A 19,249-nucleotide genomic window follows, 5' to 3' on the forward strand; every position below is an offset into this window, starting at 1 on the left:
CTGGGGCTGGTGGCGTGCCCTGCCCGGGGCAGCAGCTCTGCAGGCAGCGAGCAGGGAGGGAAGGGGAGCGGGGTTACCTCTGCCTGGTGCCCCCAGCACCCCAAACCAGCCCACAACTTCCCAGGGGATACAACACGAGACTGCCCGCTGCCTGGTGTCCCAGCACCCAGAGAGCTGCCAGGCTCATCACGGGCAGTGCTCGAGGCAGGTGCACGCCACCCTCTGCACCTCGCCCTGCAGGGAGGCATTGGCCAGCGTCAGGAGGGGCCTGCGGGGCAGCCCCCGGCCAGTTGCCATGCTGGCCACCTCCCCGGGCAGGAGAGCCCGGCTCCAGAGGGCCAAGCCGGCCAGGCGGCCCACAAAGGCTCCCGTGGGGCTGAATCCCGCTCTGATGTGGCCCTGCAGCTGGCCTAGCACCAGCGAGCCACCAGCAGGAATTTCATAGCCCTGCTGGAAGCCAGAGCCAGCGGCCAGCAGCCTCCTGTCCACGTAGAAGCGGTACTGGCCCCAGTGGGAGGACCAGATGAGGCAGAGGTGGTGCCATTTGCCATCCAGGAGTGGTGTCACCGGGAGCTCCCGAAACGCCGTGTCCCCGATGACGAAACGCATGGATCCAGGGTCCTTGTCCTGGCCGTGCACGGCCACCTTGCTGTCCCCATCCTCGCTGGCGTAGGACAGGACGGTGCCGAGGCGGGGGGCTGGGGTGAGCACCCAGGTGCAGAGCGACAGCGCCCAGAGCCCCGCGTGGAGCCCTGGCTGCAGGATGGCCGCGCTGCTGGAGGAGGCGCTGGGGAAGAGCAGCACGGAGCCCACGCCGCAGGCTGGGGAGGGAGAGCAGCGCTCAGCCAGGGCTGCAAGGATGAATGTCCCTGGTGCTCCGGCAGGGGCCATGCAACCTCTGTAACTCCCGCTGCAGGATCTGAGTGCAGTCCTGTTTTAAAATTCAGCTAAAGGGCACAGAGCTCTGCCTCCTGCCAGCACTGGGGCTTGAACACCCCCCCCACACACACACACACTCTCCCCCAGCCAAGCCGGGCGGCAGCAGGAAGCAGCCACCCCTATGGGGCCAGCACCTACCTGTCCCCGGCTGCTCCTGGGGGCCCGTGGCCACGGCAGACAGCGCCGCTGTGACAGCCTGGGCGTCACGAACGGGCTCCGTGTCCTCCATGGGCATCCCAGTGGTCCCAGTCTCCACCAGCAGCCGGTGCCCTTCCTCCTGTGGCTGCTGCCTCACCTTCAGGGGCCGAGGGCTGGCAGTGCTTTGGGGCACGGGGCCCCGTGGCTCTTGCTGGCTGTGGACTGTGTCCCACAGGCTGTGTGGCTCACCACCAGCCTCAGGGCGAGTGAGGAGGTGGTGCTGGGGGGTCAGGGCACCCACCGTCCCTTCCAGCCGCTTCACCCTGCGGTGCAGCCGCCGGCCGGCAGCAGCCAGGCGGGCCAGCTCAGCACCCAGGACAGCCCGGGCTGCATCAGCCGCCTCCGCCTGCTCCGCCAGCACCTGAAACCGCCTGTCGATGTTGTAGGAGATGTTGTAGTTCCTGGCGATGCTCTGGAGATGGCTCAGCGTCACCTCCTGGAAACGGCGAAACTGCAAGGGAGCGCAGTGAAGCAGCCGCCCTGCTGGATGAGCCCACGTCCATCCTGCTGGGGCATCCTCCCCGAGGGACCCACGATGCCGCAGCCCCCCCGCACCCACCTGCTCCTCCAGCACCCGCAGCCGCCAGAGCACAGGGCCAGCGCGGGCTGCGGGTCCTGGTGTCTCAGGCTGGCCACCCTGGAGGAGCAGGAGCAGGAGCAGGCAGAGGGGCAGCACCGTCCCCGCCATGCCGCTGCCGGACACCGTCTGCCCACACGGCACGGCCGGCCCCAGACTTGGCCCCTGCACTGCTCCCTGGGGCAGCCGATGATGAGGTTCACAGGCGGTGCTGGCGTGGCCCAGCTGCTGCCAAGGCCAGCCATGGGAGCTGCTCCCTGCCAGCTGCCCCGGCATGGCTGTCCCGGTGGGAGAACTGGAGCGGGGCAGGGCCGGCAGGGCAATGCAGGACAGGACAGAGCGGGGCAGTGCAGGACAGGACAGGATGGTGCAAGATCATGGAGTCATAGAATCACAGAATCATTAAGGTTGGGAAAGATCTCCAAGATCACCTGGTCCAACCATCCCCGCACCACCACTATCACCCACGAAACCACGTCCCCAAGCACCACGTCCAACCTCTCCTTGAACACCCCCAGGGACGGTGACTCCGCCACCTCCCTGGGCCACCCGTCCCAGTGCCTGCCTGCTCTTTCTGAGCAGCAATGTCTCCTCATTTCAACCTGAACCTCCCCTGGTGCAGCTGGAGGCCGTTCCCTCTGTTCCCATCACTGGCTCCCTGTGAGCAGAGGCCGCCCCCAGCCCCCCACCCCTTCCCCTCAGGTAGAGCAGAGAGCAATGAGCTCTGCCCTGAGCAGGGGGCGTGGCTTAACGGCACCGGGCGTGGTTTAACACAAAGGGGGCGTGGTTTACCGGAGGGGGCGGGCCCACCCCCAGGCCCCGCCGCGTCCCCTTGACCCTCCGGCTGGAAATGGCGGCTCCGGCCCTCGCCCGCTGCATGGCGCGGACAGGTGCGGGGCGGTGCAGAGCGGGGCCTGCCCGCGGGGGTGGGGTGGGGGCGGCCTCGCCACAGCCCCCCGGGGGTCCCCTTCACCCCACCCTCTGCGTGTCGCGGTGTCCCCACCCCGGCTCCCCGTGCCCCCCGGTGTCCCCTACACCCCCTGTGCCCCCCCGTGTCCCCCCATATCCCGGTACCCCCCATATCCCCGTGCCCCTACGCCCCCCGTGCCCCCCACCCTCCCCATATCCCCATACCCCCAGTATTCCCGTGCCCCCACGCCCCCCGTGTCCCCCATACCCCCCATATCCCCGTACCCCGTGTTCCCCTGCCACCCAAGCCCCCCATACCCCCCATATCCCCGTACCCTGTGCTCCCCACCCTCCCCATATCTCCCCATCCCCGTACCCCATGTCCCCATACCCCCCCATATTCCCCCCCTGGTGCCACCCCGCCACCACTCTCGGTGTCCCGGTGCCCACCCAAGCAGCAGCTCTGTGGGGTGCAGCCCCCTCTCACCTCACCCCACCGCCACCCCCAGGCGTGCTGCCCCTCGGCCAGGCATGGGGCAGAGCCCCCCGGCTGCCCCCCAGCCCCCTGCCCGCCCAGCGCCGCGCCTTCAGCAACAACAAGGTCCTGGTGGAGCTGGACGAGAGCGCAGGTACGGCTCGTGGCACCGGGCAGCACCGTGGGGAGCAGGGCTGGGGACGGGGGTGTCACGGGTGGTGGGTGCGCGGTGCGGCCGGGAGCCCCCCACAGCCCCCCGGGTGACACCGTGGGGTGCCTGCCATGGGGTCCCGTGCCCGAGCGTTGTCCCCCCGGTGGCCTGGCCTTGTCCTCATGAGCAGAGGAGAAGGGAGCAGCACGGTGGGGACACCCTGAAGGTAGGTGGCTGGCTTGGGATCCATGGCATGGCCACCACGGGGACGGCTGCGGGCTCACGCTGGCTGAGCTGGGCTCGCGGGCAGATCCGGGTACAGGCAGAGGCCCTGCCCTTGGCCCCAGGGCTCTGGGGGCTTTGTAGAGAACGAGGGTTGAAAAGGTAGGGGCTGGGTAAAGTGGGAAAGCAGGAAGGCAGGTGAAGCACCTGTCTCGGGCAAGACAGGTGAACGTGTGGTGCGTGCCGCCGTGGCAAGGGGTTTCTGATGTCTCTGTGTTTACCATGGCACAGGTGTAGCTACGATGAAGTTCAAGAGCCCTCCGGTGAACAGCCTCAGCCTGGACTTCCTCACCGAGTTTTGCATAAGCCTGGAGAAGCTGGAGAACGACCGGGCCTGTCGGGGCGTGATCCTCACATCTGTACGTGCTGCCCCGCGATTGCAGTGCGAGCTGCAGGGCGACTTGGCAGCCACGGGTGCCCTTCCCTTGCTCGTGGTTGGCCTCCTGGCTCCCCGGTCCCTGGCATCGGAGGAGCAGGAAGCAGCTTTAATCGGCTCTGGGAGCAGGGGCAAGGGATGCTTGAAAGGCCAACGGGTCTTTCCTCTGTGGCCTTTTCTCCTGCAAGAATAACAACAAAGTATTGTCGTTTGGCATTAAAGTCAAAGCTGCTAATCTGCAAACGTGACAAATCCTCTGAGATCTCTTGAGCTGCCCAGAAGGTGCCGGGGAAGCCAGAACGTATTTTCAGATGTGATGTGGGTACGAGGTCATGCCCGGGAATGGGATGGGGCAAATTTTGTGCTGCGTGGCTGTTGGACCCACACAGGGGCTTTGATGATGAAAAATCTTGGTGCAAGCAAAGAATCCCAGCCCTGCAGGACGTGGTGGTGCTCCAGGCCACAGGAGCATTGGGGAGATTGTTTCAGAACCCCAAAAGGCCCTGTTAGGTTTAACTAGAGCATCCCCCTTCCACAGGCTGCCAGGGTATAGAGGGTTAAATGCTAATCTTGGTCCTGTTTGTGTTTTCCTGCTTTCAGGCTGTCCCCAAAATCTTCTCGTCTGGCCTGGACATCACCGAGATGTGTGGGAAGAGCACGGAGCACTACGCTGAGTTCTGGAGGGCCGTGCAGGAGATGTGGCTCCGGCTGTACAGCTCCAACATGGTGACGGTGGCTGCAGTCAATGCAAGTCCTTTACATCTGCCTTCCCAGCTGCCCCGCGTGGCCTGTCACTTGCTGGGCTTGTTTGTGGGCTGTGGGCAGGGACAGCCAAAAAATCAGGCTTGCCAGTGCTGAAACACAGCGTTGGGATGCCTGGGATACTGGCAGGACGTGTTGGTAGGTTTGGCTCTGGGTATGCTGCATGTGTAGCAGCGCCTTGGTGGTGTTGGAGAGCTTGCACAGCACTCATGTCTGGGGGGCTCGGACCCTGATGTCCTTGGCACAGCAGTGCTTCTTGCAGCAAGAGCCATTCCCGGCCCCAGGAACCCATCTGGAAGCCCATCCTGCGTGTGAGCCAAGAGGGGGGCTGTAGGCCAGTGGTAAAGCCCAGGGGGGCATCAGGGGTGGGTGAGAACCAGAGAAGCCCAGCAGTCAGGGCAGGAGGAGTCCAAAGGACGCCTGTCACGTGCACACCATCTGCTTTCTCTCAAAAGAGACTCGTCGGAGTTGCCCAGGGTTGTTTGTCTGGCTGTTGTGCTGCTTTGATAGCTGGAGGGGAGGAGATGGGGAGGGAGCTGTGCAGTGGTGCAGAGAATTATCCTCAGCCCTTTGGGCAGTGGTGCTTTGGACCCTGGGTGGTAGAGTATGTCGTTAGTCTTATTTTTCACTGGCTTTTGCTCCTCCAGCGATAGCTCTTGGCCTGCAGGGAAGTGCTCCATGGACACATTACCCACACGCTTTGTTTCCATTTTTCAGTGCAGTGAAAATCACTGAGTGCTTCTTTCAGTGCTTTTTTCAGTGCAGTGAAAACCACGAGTGCTTTGGCAGCTCGTGGTTCTGTCTGCCAGCAGGCTGCCTTTGAAGGTGGCTGGGTCTCTGACCAGCATCCCACAGGCATCCTATGCAGGGCTAAGCCATCCCTGAGTCACGGCTGAAATGGAAGCTTTATAGATGGATGGTGTTACAAAGACCTTGCGCAGAAACATTTCTGTGGCGTTGAGAGTTACAAAATCATAAGAAAATGCCATACGACATCTCCACTGCAGTGTTTGCAAGTGGAAGTAACACTTTCTCTGCAGGAGTCTGTAAACTGAAGAGCAAAACTCAGTGGGAATAGATCAGTTAATTAGATTTCCAGGCTGTGGAGTGCAAGAAACAGCGTTAGGGAGAAAGGAAAAAAAAAATAAATAAATTCTGGTAAGCATATCAGAAATTTTCTCTAGTGGCTGTTTTAAATCAGGTGGCTGGAATCTTGGGGAGAGGGGAACATCTGCTCTGGACATGGCAGCTCTGTCACTGTTCTGGAGAAAAAGGGCACGCAGACATTTGTAGCTAGAGCACAGGGGCTGACCTAGACTCACTCCTTCCTTCTCCTTGCCAGGGGTCCAGTCCGGCCGGAGGCTGCCTCATTGCCTTGACGTGTGACTACAGAATCATGGCAGAGAACCCCAAATTCAGCATTGGCCTGAACGAAGCCCAGCTGGGCATTGTGGCTCCCTTCTGGTAGGCCAGTGTCTTTCGCTTCTATTGTCATGAATAGGTTTCCAAAAAGAGTTCACAGGGTTTTTTAATAAGCTTTAACTGGCCACTGAGATGTAGTTCTGTGTGTCCTTCCCAACAGAGTGTTCAGGTAGTTGCAGCTGCAGCCCGTGCGGTACCTCAGTTCTTTGTCCTGTCCTGTAAGTATCCGAGAAGTTTTCAGGCTGTGGGACGTTCTGACACCCTGTTTGCAGCCTCCACCTGCAAGGATCTCAGTCCTGACTCCTCGGTCAGCTCTAAAACCAGTGCTGGGAGATCTCTGTGGTCACACTCGGACTGGGAGTACGCTTCTCTGTGGCTACAGGGCGTTTACCTGCAAAAGCTTTTCCTCCCATCTCTTCTAGGTTTAAGGACACCTTTGTCAACGTTGTGGGACACCGAGTTGCTGAAAGCTCCCTCCAGCTGGGCTCCCTCCACTCTGCACCTGAGGCCCACAGGATTGGCCTCGTGGACGAGCTGGTGCCAGAGGAGAAGCTGAAGGACAGGGCCACGGCTGTTATGCAGCAGTGGCTGGCTCTTCCCGGTAAGGGAGGCACCTCCTGGGCAGTGACCGAACGCAGAAGAAGGGATTTGACCCGTGTGGGAGGGCCAGGCATTGAGGCTGGGAGCTGTGTATCTGTTGGAGCTGGAGGTGTATGTGGCTGGGAGGTAGGAAAGCTCAGCAAAGCAGCCCAAGCAGCCTTGGGCTGTCAGGGATGTGCTTGCCACACAGCAGGACGGTCTGCTGGGTGCGCAGGGCACTTGCCTCCAGCTCAGCTCGCTGTGCCAGCACTGCTGAGTTGATCCAGAGGTGCCTGAGCTGCAGATTCAGGCTGGATCCCTGCGTTTGTCAGCGGGGGTGTTAACCCAGCGTGTGAGCTAATCCTGCTCTGCTGGAGGGAGAGGAAAATCCTGCAGAGCTGAGGGAAAAGGGTGGGGGTGCCTGGGTGGCTGCCAGCCTGCCCTTCGGAGGAGCGGTGTGGATCTGAGCGCTCCCACAGCTGAGGTGGAGCTGGGGGCGTTAGGGCAGACAACGAATGCAAACACCACGTGCACGTGTGGGCTGCTCCACGGCTCCTGGGCCAGGAGAGGGCTCTCCACAGGCCACAGTTAGGTTTGTTTTATCCCACTGCGTGCCTCCTCTGAGGTGCTGCAGTTGGGTGCAGGTACGTGTCACCCTTGGCAGTTCATTCTATAGAAATCCGAATGGAACTGGGCAGAAAGGGGCAGGTCCCAGGACTGTCACTTAAGTGTCCTGGTTTTGGAAGAGGGTCCCTAAACATCTCTCTGGCCCTGCTGTCTTGGTGTTAGGGTGAAACCAGTTGGTCCTCAGCCCCTGAGACTGGGGAGCACGTCTCTGCTGTGCTCTCCCGTGGCTTGCAGGAGGCAATATGCAGGTCCTTCTGCAGAGCCCAAAGTCAGAGCCAACGAGAGTTTGTCTGGGTGAAGAGACCCACGAAGCTGCTAAAGCCATTTTGGGTTCTCAGTATGTGAGATTTCACCCTCATTTCACGGTTCCTGTTGCCACACTCGTGTTTGCAACATGTGCAACATGTTTGCAACTCGTGCAGTGTGACAGATTTGTGTCTGCATTGTTGCACACAGTGCATGAGCAGATGGATGTGTGCTCGAGGCCTTGGCTCCAGCACCCAGCACTGCTCCAGCAGCATCCCCATACCCCTGCTGAATTGTGCAGGCTGGAGCAGGGATCGCAGCCCAGAGCCTGCAGCTGGTGGGGACGATGCTGCTGGCTTTTGTATGGCATGCTTGGCATGAACAGAATGTCTTGCCAGAGGTCAAAGGGGTCTGGGCTGGGAGTTCTTGGAGGCAGAGCAGTTTGAGGTAACAGGATTTTGTTCAGTTTCTGCTGTCCTGAGCCCAGCGACTGGAATTTGGGTGCAGGCTGGGCTCTAGAGGGCGCAAAGAGAGGGAGAGTGCACAACTCGCTCTGTAATTTCTCTCAGTAGATCAGCCATTTCCCCACCAAGGGATAGAGTTCACAATTTATTGCATGAGAATGTTTCCAGTTCAGCTTCCAGGCAGGTTGTTCTTACACCTTTCCCTGCTGGTTTAAAGACCCCGCCAGCCCTTCGGTGTGCGCTGCCTCTGCTTTGGAGGTCCCAGCCCGTGGTGACAGGGGCCGAGAGGTGGTTGGTAACACTGGGGGCCGTGCGTGCCCCCCAGCCTCGCTCTCCTCTCCACAGACCATGCCCGTCAGCTCACCAAGACCATGATGAGGAAGGCAGTGCTGGACCGCCTGGTAGCTCACCGGGAAGAAGACGTTCAGAACTTCATCAGCTTCATCTCCAAAGAGTCCATCCAGAAGTCCCTCCGCATGTACATGGAGATGCTGAAGAAGAAGAAGAGCTGAGGAGCCAGCCAGCTGGGGCTCGGTCCCAGGAGCGTTCATGACCCTCCAAAGCACTGCAGTAGCTGTAGACTTCCACGCTGAAGCCGTCTGCAGTGTCAGTGCCTGGTGATGTGCTGCCTGCTCCTGTGGCTGCCCCAACCCACCCTTCCCGGTAGTCCCCATAGAGTGCCTGACACCACTGCTGCCTTCCCGAGAGCAGGGAGAGCTGCTTGCTCAGCTCACCCAAGGAACAGGCAGGGAGAGTCTTGACAGCACCGCAGCCTCAGCCTGCGGGTCCTTGGCCATCCTCCCTCCTGTCCAACAGCTAATTGTGAAAGTGAAATTTGTCAATAAAGTCTTTGAAGAGGTAGGGGTGGGTGCTTCGTTCCTGAGCCTGTCTGCAGTCCTTCCTGGCTTCCTTCTTGGCCCCTGGTGGACCGGGGGGGCTGTGCTGGGAGCCCCAGGGCCTGGCTGTCACCCTTCTGCAGACCGTGCTCGAGAGCAGCCCCCGTGCAGGGCTCGTGGATGGGGCTGCAGAGCGCCTTCCTTGGGGTGGGCCTGGGAGCTGGAGCTGGATCGTGGTCTGCAGCCGCAGGAGGAGCTCAAGCTGTCAGCTTCACCTCGACAGGGTAGTGGTCGCTGACTGCCAGGGCCTGCAGGAGGGCGAGAGGTAAGGAGGTGTAATGCCAGCCCTGACCCCTCATGGTGCTGGTGGGGCCGGAGGAGCAGCTCTCACTGCTGTGTGAGACCCTTCTGCCTGCTGGCGGGGGACAGGATAACCCCAGCCCTGGAGTTGTGAGGTCCCGCCCCTGCCATGCCCTCTCCTGCCCATGAAAGGCCACCAAAATGCTCATCTCTTCACCGCAGGGACAGGCAACAACCCCAAATTCCCCCTCTTGTTTCCACCCGTGGGTCCCCCAGCACCCAGGGCTCCACGTTGGCTGGATGTGGGTGGCTGCTGTGCCCCGGGAGGGGAGTGAGAGGGGCTGTGTGTGTCTGCTGGTGTCCCCACAGCCTGGCACGGGGCAGGGACACAGGTGCCATGGCCATGGTCACCTTGGGCTGCTGCCGAGGCTGCTTTAAACCCATATTTGAGCTGACACTCAAATGCAGCAACTACCTTGCTGCAGCTGGGCTGCCTAATCCTGAGCAAACGCTGGCAGCCCCGCGGTGTCAGGACGTCTTTGCTGCACCCGGAGCTGCCTGGGGCAACTTGGCTTCACCGCCCTGGGCAGCTCCGGGTGCAGCAAAGACACCCTGAGCCCCTCTTCGTGATCCCCGCTCACCTCCTCCTGCTCCAGCTGGAAAGCACGCTGGAAATTGTAAACCGTGGCCGAGTTCGGCACGATGCTCCTCTTCAGCTTGGCGCCGCACACCACGATCCTGCAAGGGAGGAACAAGCCGTGGGTGCTCCGCCCCTGCTGGCGGGGTGGGACAGGCAGAGGGGCCCCAGGGACCACGGTGGTGGCGGTGCTGACCTGTCGTAGGCGCAGTCCGACTTCCCCACAGTGGTGTCGGAGCTGTCGGGGATCAGCCACTTGAAGACATCGCTGGTGCGCAGGCGGATGGAGGCCCAGTCGCTCGGCTTGACGTAGGCACAGTCAGCGTTGAAGTCCCCCAGGAACACGATGTTCTGCGGGAAGAGGGGCGCGGGGTTGATGGGGGGGCTGCCTCTGCCCCAAAACCAGCCGTCCCAGCCCCCAAGCCAGCCACCGTGCTCATCTGGGAGCAGGGACCTGTGCCCAGGGCGCGGTGCTGCCAGGGGTACTCACATCGGTCCCCCACTTGTTGACCACGGCCAGGTAGACGTCGTAGAGCGCGTCGATCTCGGCGGCAGCATCGTGCGGGGCCGAGTGCAGCGGCACCATCACAAACTCCCCTGCCTCTGCGGGGAGAGGGACATGTGAGCCCACATGGCCACAGCCCCATGGACACCCCTCTGTGCTTCCTGCCCCCAAGAGGGACTGGGGACCGTCCCCACCTTCCCAGCACTTACTGGTGCGGGGCGCTGAGACCCTCAGGATGAAGGGCTCCCTGCTGAAGATGTCCTGCGGGTCCTCGTACTGGTAGGTGTCCACCACCGACACGACGTCCGTCCTGCGGGACCAAGGGGACAGTGACGCTGGGGCTTGGCCCTGCCGTGGTGGCTTTGGTGTCCTGAGCCCCAGCAGGGCCATCCTGGCCCCGGTGTCCCCTCCGTGGCACCCGAGTGGGACAGCAGCGTGCCCACCCCGTTACCTGTAGATGAAGAGGTACATCTCCTTGTAGTTCTCCCGTCCCAGGGGCCCGCTGATCTCGTAGTCGTATGGGGCTGAGGACACGCTGCAGAGATGCAAAGGACGGACGGTGACGTGGCTGTCACGGTGCTGGCACAGCCCTAGGGTGGCCCTGGCTCTGCTGGCCCCAGGGGCACCGCAGCCATGCCACGGGGGGCACCGTGAGCCACCGGCTGCCCCAGTGCCCCATGGTGACCCCCAGCTGGCCATGGGCTCCGTCCTCCCCACGCCCCGGCAGGACGCGGGGCTGGTCCCTGCCTCCCATTGCTCTGCGGGGATGCTCCCCGTCATCATTTGCATCCTAGTTAAATGAGGTTAATTGGCTGCCGCAGGGCCCGGCGTCACCCTCGCTGCCGCGGTGGCTTTGTGGTGATGCCCGAGGGGGGATCGGGGCCGGGCGTACCTGCACCGGGGCCTCCGCCCTGGCCCCAGCCCTCGCCCAGAACTGGGTCCCCTGCATGCCCGTGGCAGCCTGGGCTACCTGCAGCTTTGTGCCCATGGCACAGACACCTCTGCCGCCCCATGGATTTGTCAGGTTTGGCCACGCAGAGCCCCCGGAGAGCCCCAGTCCCACCGCGCACCCTTCGCCCCCACGCCTTCATCCCCAGCCTCGGCTTTGCCCTGTCCTGTTGCATTTTTCAGACCCGGTGTGACAGTTTTAGTTCCTTTCTGTCTCCTGCATTCGGGTGTGATTTCAGCTTCCACCAGGGTTTTGCAGCACTTGCACCCCATTTCCCCCTGGCTCATCCACAGCGGCTGCTCAAAGCTCCGGCACAGTGCCCAGCGAGCTCCAGGCTGTTATTTCACAAAGCTCCAGCATTTTCCCTTATTCCCCTTTCTGCAAACAAACGCCTTGCTTTCCCTGCCTAACGCCGGCATTTTGCTGCCGGGTGGCCCCAGCCCCGGCCCTGCTGGTACCTGTTGAGCTGCTCCATGAGCTCGGTGACAGCGCTGAGGTCGGAGTCGCGCACCTCCTGCACCAGCACCATGTCGTAGCGGCGCAGGACCTGCGGGGACAGGAGCAATGGCAATGGCTCAGGGTGCTGGGGTGGTGAGCAGGGACCCCACGGCAGCACTGGGGTGACCCACGCATCCCTCAGTGCCGAGGCAGATGTCCCCAAAGCGGCTCAGCGAGAACACAGCGTGTCCCTGACATGACCCACGTTGCCCTCCACCAAACCAGGACATGCCTGGCACCAGGAAGACGTCCAGCCACGGCCATGTCCCCGGCACAGGAGCTGTATTTTGGCTCCATGCACACAGCCCGTCCCCGTGCAGCACCAGCAGTACTCACGTTGACGATGATGCCCGCCACGGCCTCATCAGACATCTTGCTGTCCCCAAACGCCTGGATGTTGAAGGCACCGATGCGCAGCGTGGCGGTGGCTGGGCACACGAGAGCCACGGCCAGCAGGGACAGTGCCAGCACCACGGTCCCCATCCTGCTGGGAGGGATGCTGAGCCGCAGGGAAGCAGCGATGGGAGCCAGGGTTTGCTCTGGGCTTGGGAATATGCTTCATATTTGGGGATAGAGTGAAGAAATCCATTTAGGTCCTTCCTATGTGCCATGCCACAGCCCACGGAGGACTGACACTGCTCCGCTGTGCTTGGCCGGGGCAGAAGAGCTGGATCTGGCCGTGCTGCCTGGGGCAGCCTGTGCAGCTAGCCTGGGCTGTCTGCTGGGTCACCGGTCCCAGAGGAAGATGAAGCCTGTCCTGCCGCGGTGAATCAGCTGGGAAGCGTCTCTGCCCATCGCCTGCGAGCCCTGGGATCACCCAGCTCCCGGCTCCGCTCCCCATGGGGCTGTCCTGCTCTGACTGCATGCTCCCCAGGCTGGTTTGCATCCTCCAGTTTGCTCACAGTCCCCTCTTGACTCTGCTCTGCTGTTCTGCATCCTTAAACGTGGCCACGATCCCCCTTCACCCCCTCTGCCCCGGTGCTCCCCAAAGCTGGGAGCTTTCTGCCCTGGAATTGCACCACTCGACGCTCTCGGAAAACGAAGCAAATCCCAGTTCCAGCCATCCCAGTCCCTCCAGTTCCATGGCCAAACCATTGCCCACCCCACGGGGCTGCCCCAGCTCCCAGCCCATCGCGCCACGGCCGCGAGAGGCACCAAGCCCCAGCTCCATCCTTACCTGTGCCAAGCGCGCAGCACCTCTGCCCTCCCGGTGGCAGGAGGGCTGTTTTATTCCCAGCGGAGGTGCTGGGAAAGCAGGATGAGTCGGACACCCCCGTGGGTGTTTTGGCACAGGTTTGGGCTCCTTCCCACGTTGGGAAACCAAAACCTGCACAGGGGCAGGGTGGGGCCGGCGTCAGCGCCTCTGCTCAGTGCCGTGGAGGGCACCCGGGGGGAGCGGCGGCGGCGGGGCAGCGGTGGGGCTGGGGGCACAGGGGGCTCAGGGGGGCTCAGGGGGTGCCCAGCTCGCAGTGCTCCTCACCCCAGCATGGTGCCGAGCAGTGGGGCGGGCGGCTGGGGGTGATGGCTTTAATGCAGGTGATTCAGACACGTAATTAGAAGGGACGTGAGGAAATGGTGGGGTTGTTCGGGTCAAGCCAGTTGAGCCATCGGCGCCACTGCGAGCCTCCGTGAGAGGGGCCAGCTGCGAGCCCCTGCCCCATCAGCCACCCCAAACAGCCCCGGGACGTGGTGCTGCTCCCATCCCACTGGGGAAGCTGTGACATGGCTGGGACTGAGCCCCGGGGCTGGTACTGGGCTGGCATCCCGAGGCAGCCGGGCTTTGGGGCGTGCTGGTGGCGGGGCAGGTGCGTGGCCGGCAGCCGGGGCTGGGGAGGTGACGGTTCCTCATGGTGGGGCTTGCTGGGCTCCGGCACACAGCAGCGGGCAGCATCTTCCTGACCAGTCATGGGTGAGTCCGGTGTCCTCAAATGCATCCACGAATTCCTGTAGGATTGCTCAGCTCGGGCTTTCCACCATCCCTGCAGGCAGTGAGTGGCCCAGTTCCTTTGGGAGAAGCATTTCCTCTTCCAGCATCCTCCTCGGAGCCTGGTGCCCCACTGCAGGTGCTGCCGGGACACGCGGGGGCTCTCCAGGTGCCAACCAACCTGGTGGGACCCCCACACCTGCAGGAGGAGGAGAGAGGCCTCGTGCCCAGCCCGGGGGGGTTCCTGCGTCCTGTTCCCCATCGGCAGCACGCACACGGTCACTGCTTCCCCCCACGGGTCAATCCCCCTCGGCCGGGTGTCCCGCTGGGATGGGACCCATGCTCCCAGGACATGGAGCTCCTGCAGAACGGGACAAGGTGGCTCTGTGCCAGGAGCACCAAAACCCCTGGGAAGGCACCGAAACCCCCGGGAGGGCACCGCAGCACTGCGCCGGGAGCTGACTCACATCCTCCACCTCCCACCACCGTCACCGGAGCCCATCAGGCACCCTGCGGGCTCCAGCAGGACACGGCCCCATGAGCTGGAAGAAGAGCTGGAGGCATCCCGCGACTCAGCGAGGGGGAGGAATCCCGCCTGGACCCTCCCAGGCCCTTCCCGACACCCTGCTTTGCTGCTTGCTCAGACAGGAGCTGCTCTTCCCACAGCAGGGAAATTTCCTGGGCTCTTGACAGCAGCAGGGAGGCTCCAGGTCCCGGGGACCTTCCCGGCTGCAGCCTCCCCATGCCGGGGTTGCCCCATTGTGGGAGGACACCAAGCTCGGGCTGGGGGCTGGAGAGATGGGGGCGAAGCAGCTCAGCACCCCAAGCACCCACCTAGCCCATCGCCATGCTCCAGCTGGGGTTGCTTTGCCAACCATCCTCATGCCCTGGGGTGTGCCCCCAAAACTCGGTGTGGAAACGTGGAAATGAGCCCTAGGGGACTGGGGCAAGGGCTCACCCGTGTGTGGGGCTGGGGGCACACGTGTGGGGCAGCCCCACAGCACCCAGGAGGGGGAGGTTTGAGTGTTTGTAGGTGGGCACGGGCACTTCCAGCTGGGGGAACGCAGGCGTGCACACAGGGGATGGAGTGAAGGAGACTGGGGGTGCACGGGGTGCACGTGTGCGTGGGGTTGTGTGCATTGCACATGGAGGAGCGTGCACAAGAGGGTTTGCACACGAGGGTGTGCAGCAGGCGTGTGGGAGTGCGTGTGCACGGCAGCACACACACAGGACGGCGCAGGCACGGGGCGTGCGCGCACAGAGGGCACTCGCAGCACCCAGCTGCCCTCTGAGCGAGCAGCACAGGCTGAAAAGAGCAAATATTTAATGAAAGCACCCCACAGCCACGAGACCCCGGGAGGCTGTCTCCTTGCAGGGACAGCGTGCAGCAGATGGAGCAGTCAGGAAGCTTCGTTGAACCTGGCGGTGAGGGACACGCGTCTGCGTCGCGGCATCCTGCTGACCACCACGCGCGTCTCAGCGGGATTTCAGTGTCACCTCCACAGGGAAATGGTCGCTGACGGCCAAAGCCTGAGTGCAGGGGGAAGGCAGAGAGGTGGCTTTGCTTCTCCAGCCCTGGTATTATCGTCGTGGCCAGCCGGGGCCCAAACGTTCTGCTCCGATCCCCCGGCTCCCCCGGCCCCTCACTCACATCCTTGTTCTGGATGCGGAAAGTCTGCTGGAAGTTGTTGACGGCGGCGGAGCCGGGTTCGACAGCCTGGCGCAGCGCGGAGCCGCAGGCAACGATGCTGCCGAGGCACCGTGGGGGTCAGCACCCGCTGGTGTCCCCCCTGGTGCCCCCGCGCCCACCGCCACGGCACCCACCGGTCGTAGGCGCAGTCGGTGCTGCCGACGGTGGTGTCGGCGCTGTCAGGGATGAGCCACTCGCAGGCTTGGAGGTTGCGCAGGCGGATGGAGGGCCACTCTGCCTCGGTCACGTAGGAGCAGTCGGCGTTGAAGTCACCCAGGAAGAGGACGTTCTGCGGGGCAGAATGAGGGACGGGTGGCCCCTCGGATGAGCCCTGCCCACCCCAGGCTGTGCCGAACGTCCCCGGGCTGTGCGCTCAGAGTGGCCGGAGCCAAGCCCTTGCAGCATGGCCATTACGGGGCAGCAAGGGCTGCCCGAAATCACGCAGGGCAGCAAGACCCACCTGGCTCTCTGCACTGTGGGGGGGGGAAAGCCCCCAGGAAGGGCATTGGGGCCACCCGGGAGCTGCATCCCCTCTCCCTGCCCAGACACTGCCGGGTGGCACCCGCTCGGATGGGTGCATGAGGTCTCCCACGGGATGCATCCACCCAAGGACGGCCGCCAGGACGTGCCACAGCCCTGGAGCCGTGTCCCAGCCCACCTCACTGCCCCGTGGGGGGAGCAGGGCTCCCCGGTGCCGCTTACATCGGTCGCCCACTTGTTGATGACGTCCGTGTAGACGTCGGCGAGCGCATCGATCTCGTCCACCGCGCTGCTGGGCTCCGCGTGCAGGGGCACTGCCACGAACTCCGCCAGCTCTGCCGGAGAGGCAGCAGTCAGCACCCGCAGCCAGGACAGCCCCTGAGCTTTTTTCCTGTCCCTTTAGCAAGCTCCCTTGGTTTGGGGTAGGAGATGGGGGTGGGAGAGAGAGGGGAGCGGTGGAGTATGTCCTGGGGAGGCGGAGGCAGCGGCACAAGGTGGGAAATGAGAGGCGATGGGAGATGGCAGGCAACGGGAGGTGACAGGAGATGGGACACAGGAGGTGGCACGTGGTGGGAAGCAGCACGCAGTGCCTGCCGTGCTAAGCAGGCACCCATGCCCCTGGGGCACCCATGGGTGGGAGAAACCCGCACAGCAACGAATGAGCCCCGTGGAGCCCCTGTGCCAGGCGCAGGCAGCCCCAAAGGGACTGGGGGGGAGCGGTGCCGGGGCTGCCCAGCTCTGCTCACGTGTTGTAGGCGAGGAGAACTTCACGATGAAGGGCTCCCTGCTGAAGACATCGGTCCCGCAGGACTCGCAGCCATCGTCGTAGTAGTAGCTTCCCAGCACGGAGAGGATGTCTGACCTGGGGGGACCCAGAGGTGCTCACCTCCCCTCGGGAGCCGCTGGAGGGGGCAGCAGCCAGACCTGGTGGCATTCCTCCCCTCCCGCTGGCCCTCACCTGTAGATATAGACGTACTGCTCCTTGTAGCTGTTCCTCCCCAGGGGGATGCTGTTCAGAAAGCTGTAGGGGTACGGCGACTCACTGGGAGCGAGACGTGGGGAGGGTGAGGAGGTGGGGAGTGTGAGGAGGCTCCCACTGTGCCGGCGCCCACGGGGCTCTGCGTGGCCCCAGCGCAGCCAGAGGCAGCGCAGGCTCTGCCCCAGCACCATCAGGGTCACCTGTTGAGCTGGGCCACCAGCTTCCTGACGGAACTCAGGTCAGTGTCCCGCACCTCCTGCACCACGGTGAGGTCGTACTCCAACAGGATCTGGGGGCACAAGCCCGGAGCTGCTCGCCCGCGGTGTGCACCCAAGGGTGCCTGGGCTGGGCTGCCCCCTATACCCCCCCCAGGCTGTCCCCTGTACCCCAAAACGGGCTGCTCGGAGGGGCCTGGGTGGCAGCGGGCAGCGCCTGGGGCCAGAGAGAATGGAGGCAGCCCCGGGCTGGAGACAGGAGTGGGGAAAGAGCAGGTGGGCTGGGGGGGTGGAGGCATGGAAAATGGGTGAGGGTGGGTGTGCGTGGAGGGACGGAGGCGCAGGGAGGTGCAGCATGGACAGGGATCTACGGAAAGCCGGTGTCTGCCGGCCCCAGGCTAGCTGCATCCCCGGGACTGGAGCGTGGCCACGACGGCTCCTCTCCCCCTCGCACTCACAGAGACGATGAAGTCTGCGATGGTCTGGTTGGACATCTTGCTGTCCCCAAACGTCCTGATGTTGAACGCGCTGATCCTCAGCGCAGCGGCCCCGTGCAGCAGCAGAGCTGCAGCCAGCAGTGGCAGCAGCAGCTTCGAGGCCGCCATCCTGCGTGAGGGGCAGGGGTGAGCTCAGCCTGCCCGGCCGGGAGGGGAGTTTGGCACAGACGAGTGTGGCTGGGCTATTCCCAGTGGCCCTACTGGTTTTGCTGGGAGGCATCCATTTTCCAGCGAACCACTGGGAGCCCTTCCAAGCACCCAGCTGCAGCCTCAAGCTTTTTCCCTCTTTGGGTCGCTGAGGTGTGCGTGCACACAGCCACCATCACACAGGGGGTCGTGGGCTTCCTCCCCTCCCCGTGACCCCACTGGGAGGGGACACCAAAGTCCCTTGGCTTGTGCCTCTCCCAGGTCTGCACCAGGCACCCAAAAGACCCCACAGCAGCTGTGCTGGGACACAGCAAGGGCTGGACACCCCCAGCACCCCTGCACGTGTCCTCCCACACCTGGAGTGCTCTCCCCTGGGGTTGGCAAGGGTCCCCCCGCACCCAACACTGCTCTGCCAGCTGCTGCCCCCAAGCACCGCCACTGCCCCAACCTCGCTCCGAGGCAGCAGAGCTGCTCCAGCCCACAGGGAAAGGCATTTGGGAAGCATTTCCCATGGCGCTGAGCTCCCCGGGGTAATGTTTTACCACATCCTGCCCGGACGATGGGATCTGAACCCTGGCCAAACCCACGCACCCCGAGCACCCAGCACCGGTGGGACCAGCGTTGCCCTCAGTGTCCGTGTCTGATAATGAGCCTGCTGATAAGAGCAGGAAATACAGCCAGCTTCAGGGCGCCCCAGGCTTGTGTTCGCAGCTGGGGCAGCCGGTCTAGTAGAAGCTCTCCCCTTCGCCCACTTCCATCCCTGCTACAACTGCAAAGGCTAAAATCTGTAATGCCCCAAATCCTGGTGATGCTACAACCTGGCAGTGCCACCGACAGCCCAAACCCCTGCCAGTCCTCCCTGTTCCTGTGGCACCCATCCACCTCCATAGGCTCCCAGGCAATGCCCGGACACCCATAGGTGCCCATATGGGTGCGCAGGCAGACGCTCGGGTGACGCTCATGAACCGCACCGGGGATCAGACCCCGAGCAGCATCCCATAAAGATAACCTAAAGATAAGCTGAGCTGCGGAAAGTGACTGCAGAGATGCGATCCTCGGGAGGGACGGGGAGCCTGACGTACCTTTGGTGCCGTCCTTGGTCTCTGGAAAGGGAAGGAGGAGCTGCACCTGCATTTATGGGGAGGAACACGCTCGCTTTGCCAAAGAGTCGCCCAGCCAATACGTGTGCAAGGCCTCAGGCTCTATATGGCATTTTTTTTCACAGAAACAAAGGTCTGTTCAGTGGAAAATTAAAAAGCAGCTCTTTCAGTCAGTGCCAGCACCGGTATCTCCAGCCCCAGGTCCAGCGAAAGGCCAAGAATAGGTCTGAATCGATAAAAACACCGAGAGCCATCTGCGAGGTGTAAATAAACCCCACACAGACAGTGCCAACTGTGAGGTGCTGGGCACGGGGCCGCTCTCACCACTCCTGCTGGAGGAGAAAGACCACATTGGGCATGGCCTTTTGGGCTTTGTCTGAAAACGCCTTTATTTCACCCACACCACCCCTCGCCCGATGGTTCGAGGAGCTGGAATGGGGCACGCAGGCCATGGCCGAGCCCATCCAGCACCCGCAGCGGGGCTC

General features: G+C 62.9%; 4 protein-coding genes across 4 annotated transcripts; 1 reads left to right on the plus strand and 3 right to left on the minus strand.

The window, feature by feature from the left end:
• Positions 1-186: 186 nt before the first annotated feature.
• PTX4 (pentraxin 4) lies at positions 187-1,825 on the minus strand. Its single transcript, XM_032197769.1, has 3 exons — positions 1,697-1,825; positions 1,078-1,588; positions 187-821 (listed from the first exon to the last, which is right to left on the minus strand). The coding sequence occupies exons 1-3, from the start codon at positions 1,823-1,825 to the stop codon at positions 187-189; spliced, it is 1,275 nt and encodes a 424-aa protein (XP_032053660.1).
• A 723-nt stretch (positions 1,826-2,548) lies between these two features.
• On the plus strand, positions 2,549-8,868 carry ECI1 (enoyl-CoA delta isomerase 1). The gene is made up of 7 exons (XM_032197593.1): positions 2,549-2,604; positions 3,133-3,252; positions 3,763-3,890; positions 4,508-4,654; positions 6,012-6,133; positions 6,514-6,692; positions 8,353-8,868. The coding sequence occupies exons 1-7, from the start codon at positions 2,565-2,567 to the stop codon at positions 8,517-8,519; spliced, it is 903 nt and encodes a 300-aa protein (XP_032053484.1). The 5' UTR covers positions 2,549-2,564; the 3' UTR covers positions 8,520-8,868.
• Positions 8,869-9,100: 232 nt separating this feature from the next.
• LOC116495389 (deoxyribonuclease-1-like 2) lies at positions 9,101-12,215 on the minus strand. Its single transcript, XM_032197812.1, has 8 exons — positions 12,069-12,215; positions 11,693-11,781; positions 10,737-10,820; positions 10,495-10,595; positions 10,271-10,383; positions 9,977-10,131; positions 9,785-9,881; positions 9,101-9,151 (listed from the first exon to the last, which is right to left on the minus strand). The coding sequence occupies exons 1-8, from the start codon at positions 12,213-12,215 to the stop codon at positions 9,101-9,103; spliced, it is 837 nt and encodes a 278-aa protein (XP_032053703.1).
• Positions 12,216-15,132: 2,917 nt separating this feature from the next.
• On the minus strand, positions 15,133-17,625 carry LOC116495388 (deoxyribonuclease-1-like). The gene is made up of 8 exons (XM_032197811.1): positions 17,479-17,625; positions 17,006-17,094; positions 16,785-16,868; positions 16,573-16,688; positions 16,049-16,161; positions 15,481-15,635; positions 15,308-15,404; positions 15,133-15,186 (listed from the first exon to the last, which is right to left on the minus strand). The coding sequence occupies exons 1-8, from the start codon at positions 17,623-17,625 to the stop codon at positions 15,133-15,135; spliced, it is 855 nt and encodes a 284-aa protein (XP_032053702.1).
• Between the last annotated feature and the right edge of the window lie 1,624 nt (positions 17,626-19,249).

The sequence above is a fragment of the Aythya fuligula genome, chromosome 15 (assembly GCF_009819795.1).
Source record: "Aythya fuligula isolate bAytFul2 chromosome 15, bAytFul2.pri, whole genome shotgun sequence".
Taxonomy (NCBI): domain Eukaryota; kingdom Metazoa; phylum Chordata; class Aves; order Anseriformes; family Anatidae; genus Aythya; species Aythya fuligula.

Excerpts from the sequence above, each read along its gene's own strand:
- PTX4 (XM_032197769.1), bottom strand. The coding sequence starts at position 1,825 with ATGGCGGGGACGGTGCTGCCCCTCTGCCTGCTCCTGCTCCTGCTCCTC. Across the intron at positions 1,589-1,696 it reads TGCGGGTGCTGGAGGAGCAG|TTTCGCCGTTTCCAGGAGGT; the intron begins GTGGGTGCGGGG and ends GCTCCCTTGCAG. Across the intron at positions 822-1,077 it reads CCAGGAGCAGCCGGGGACAG|CCTGCGGCGTGGGCTCCGTG; the intron begins GTAGGTGCTGGC and ends CTCCCTCCCCAG.
- ECI1 (XM_032197593.1), top strand. The coding sequence starts at position 2,565 with ATGGCGGCTCCGGCCCTCGCCCGCTGCATGGCGCGGACAG. Across the intron at positions 4,655-6,011 it reads TGACGGTGGCTGCAGTCAAT|GGGTCCAGTCCGGCCGGAGG; the intron begins GCAAGTCCTTTA and ends TCTCCTTGCCAG. Across the intron at positions 6,693-8,352 it reads GCAGTGGCTGGCTCTTCCCG|ACCATGCCCGTCAGCTCACC; the intron begins GTAAGGGAGGCA and ends TCCTCTCCACAG.
- LOC116495389 (XM_032197812.1), bottom strand. The coding sequence starts at position 12,215 with ATGGGGACCGTGGTGCTGGCACTGTCCCTGCTGGCCGTGGCTCTCGTG. Across the intron at positions 10,596-10,736 it reads ATGTACCTCTTCATCTACAG|GACGGACGTCGTGTCGGTGG; the intron begins GTAACGGGGTGG and ends TTGGTCCCGCAG. Across the intron at positions 10,384-10,494 it reads GGTCTCAGCGCCCCGCACCA|AGGCAGGGGAGTTTGTGATG; the intron begins GTAAGTGCTGGG and ends CTCTCCCCGCAG.
- LOC116495388 (XM_032197811.1), bottom strand. The coding sequence starts at position 17,625 with ATGGCGGCCTCGAAGCTGCTGCTGCCACTGCTGGCTGCAGCTCTGCTG. Across the intron at positions 16,869-17,005 it reads CTGGTGGCCCAGCTCAACAG|TGAGTCGCCGTACCCCTACA; the intron begins GTGACCCTGATG and ends TCTCGCTCCCAG. Across the intron at positions 16,689-16,784 it reads CAGTACGTCTATATCTACAG|GTCAGACATCCTCTCCGTGC; the intron begins GTGAGGGCCAGC and ends GGGTCCCCCCAG.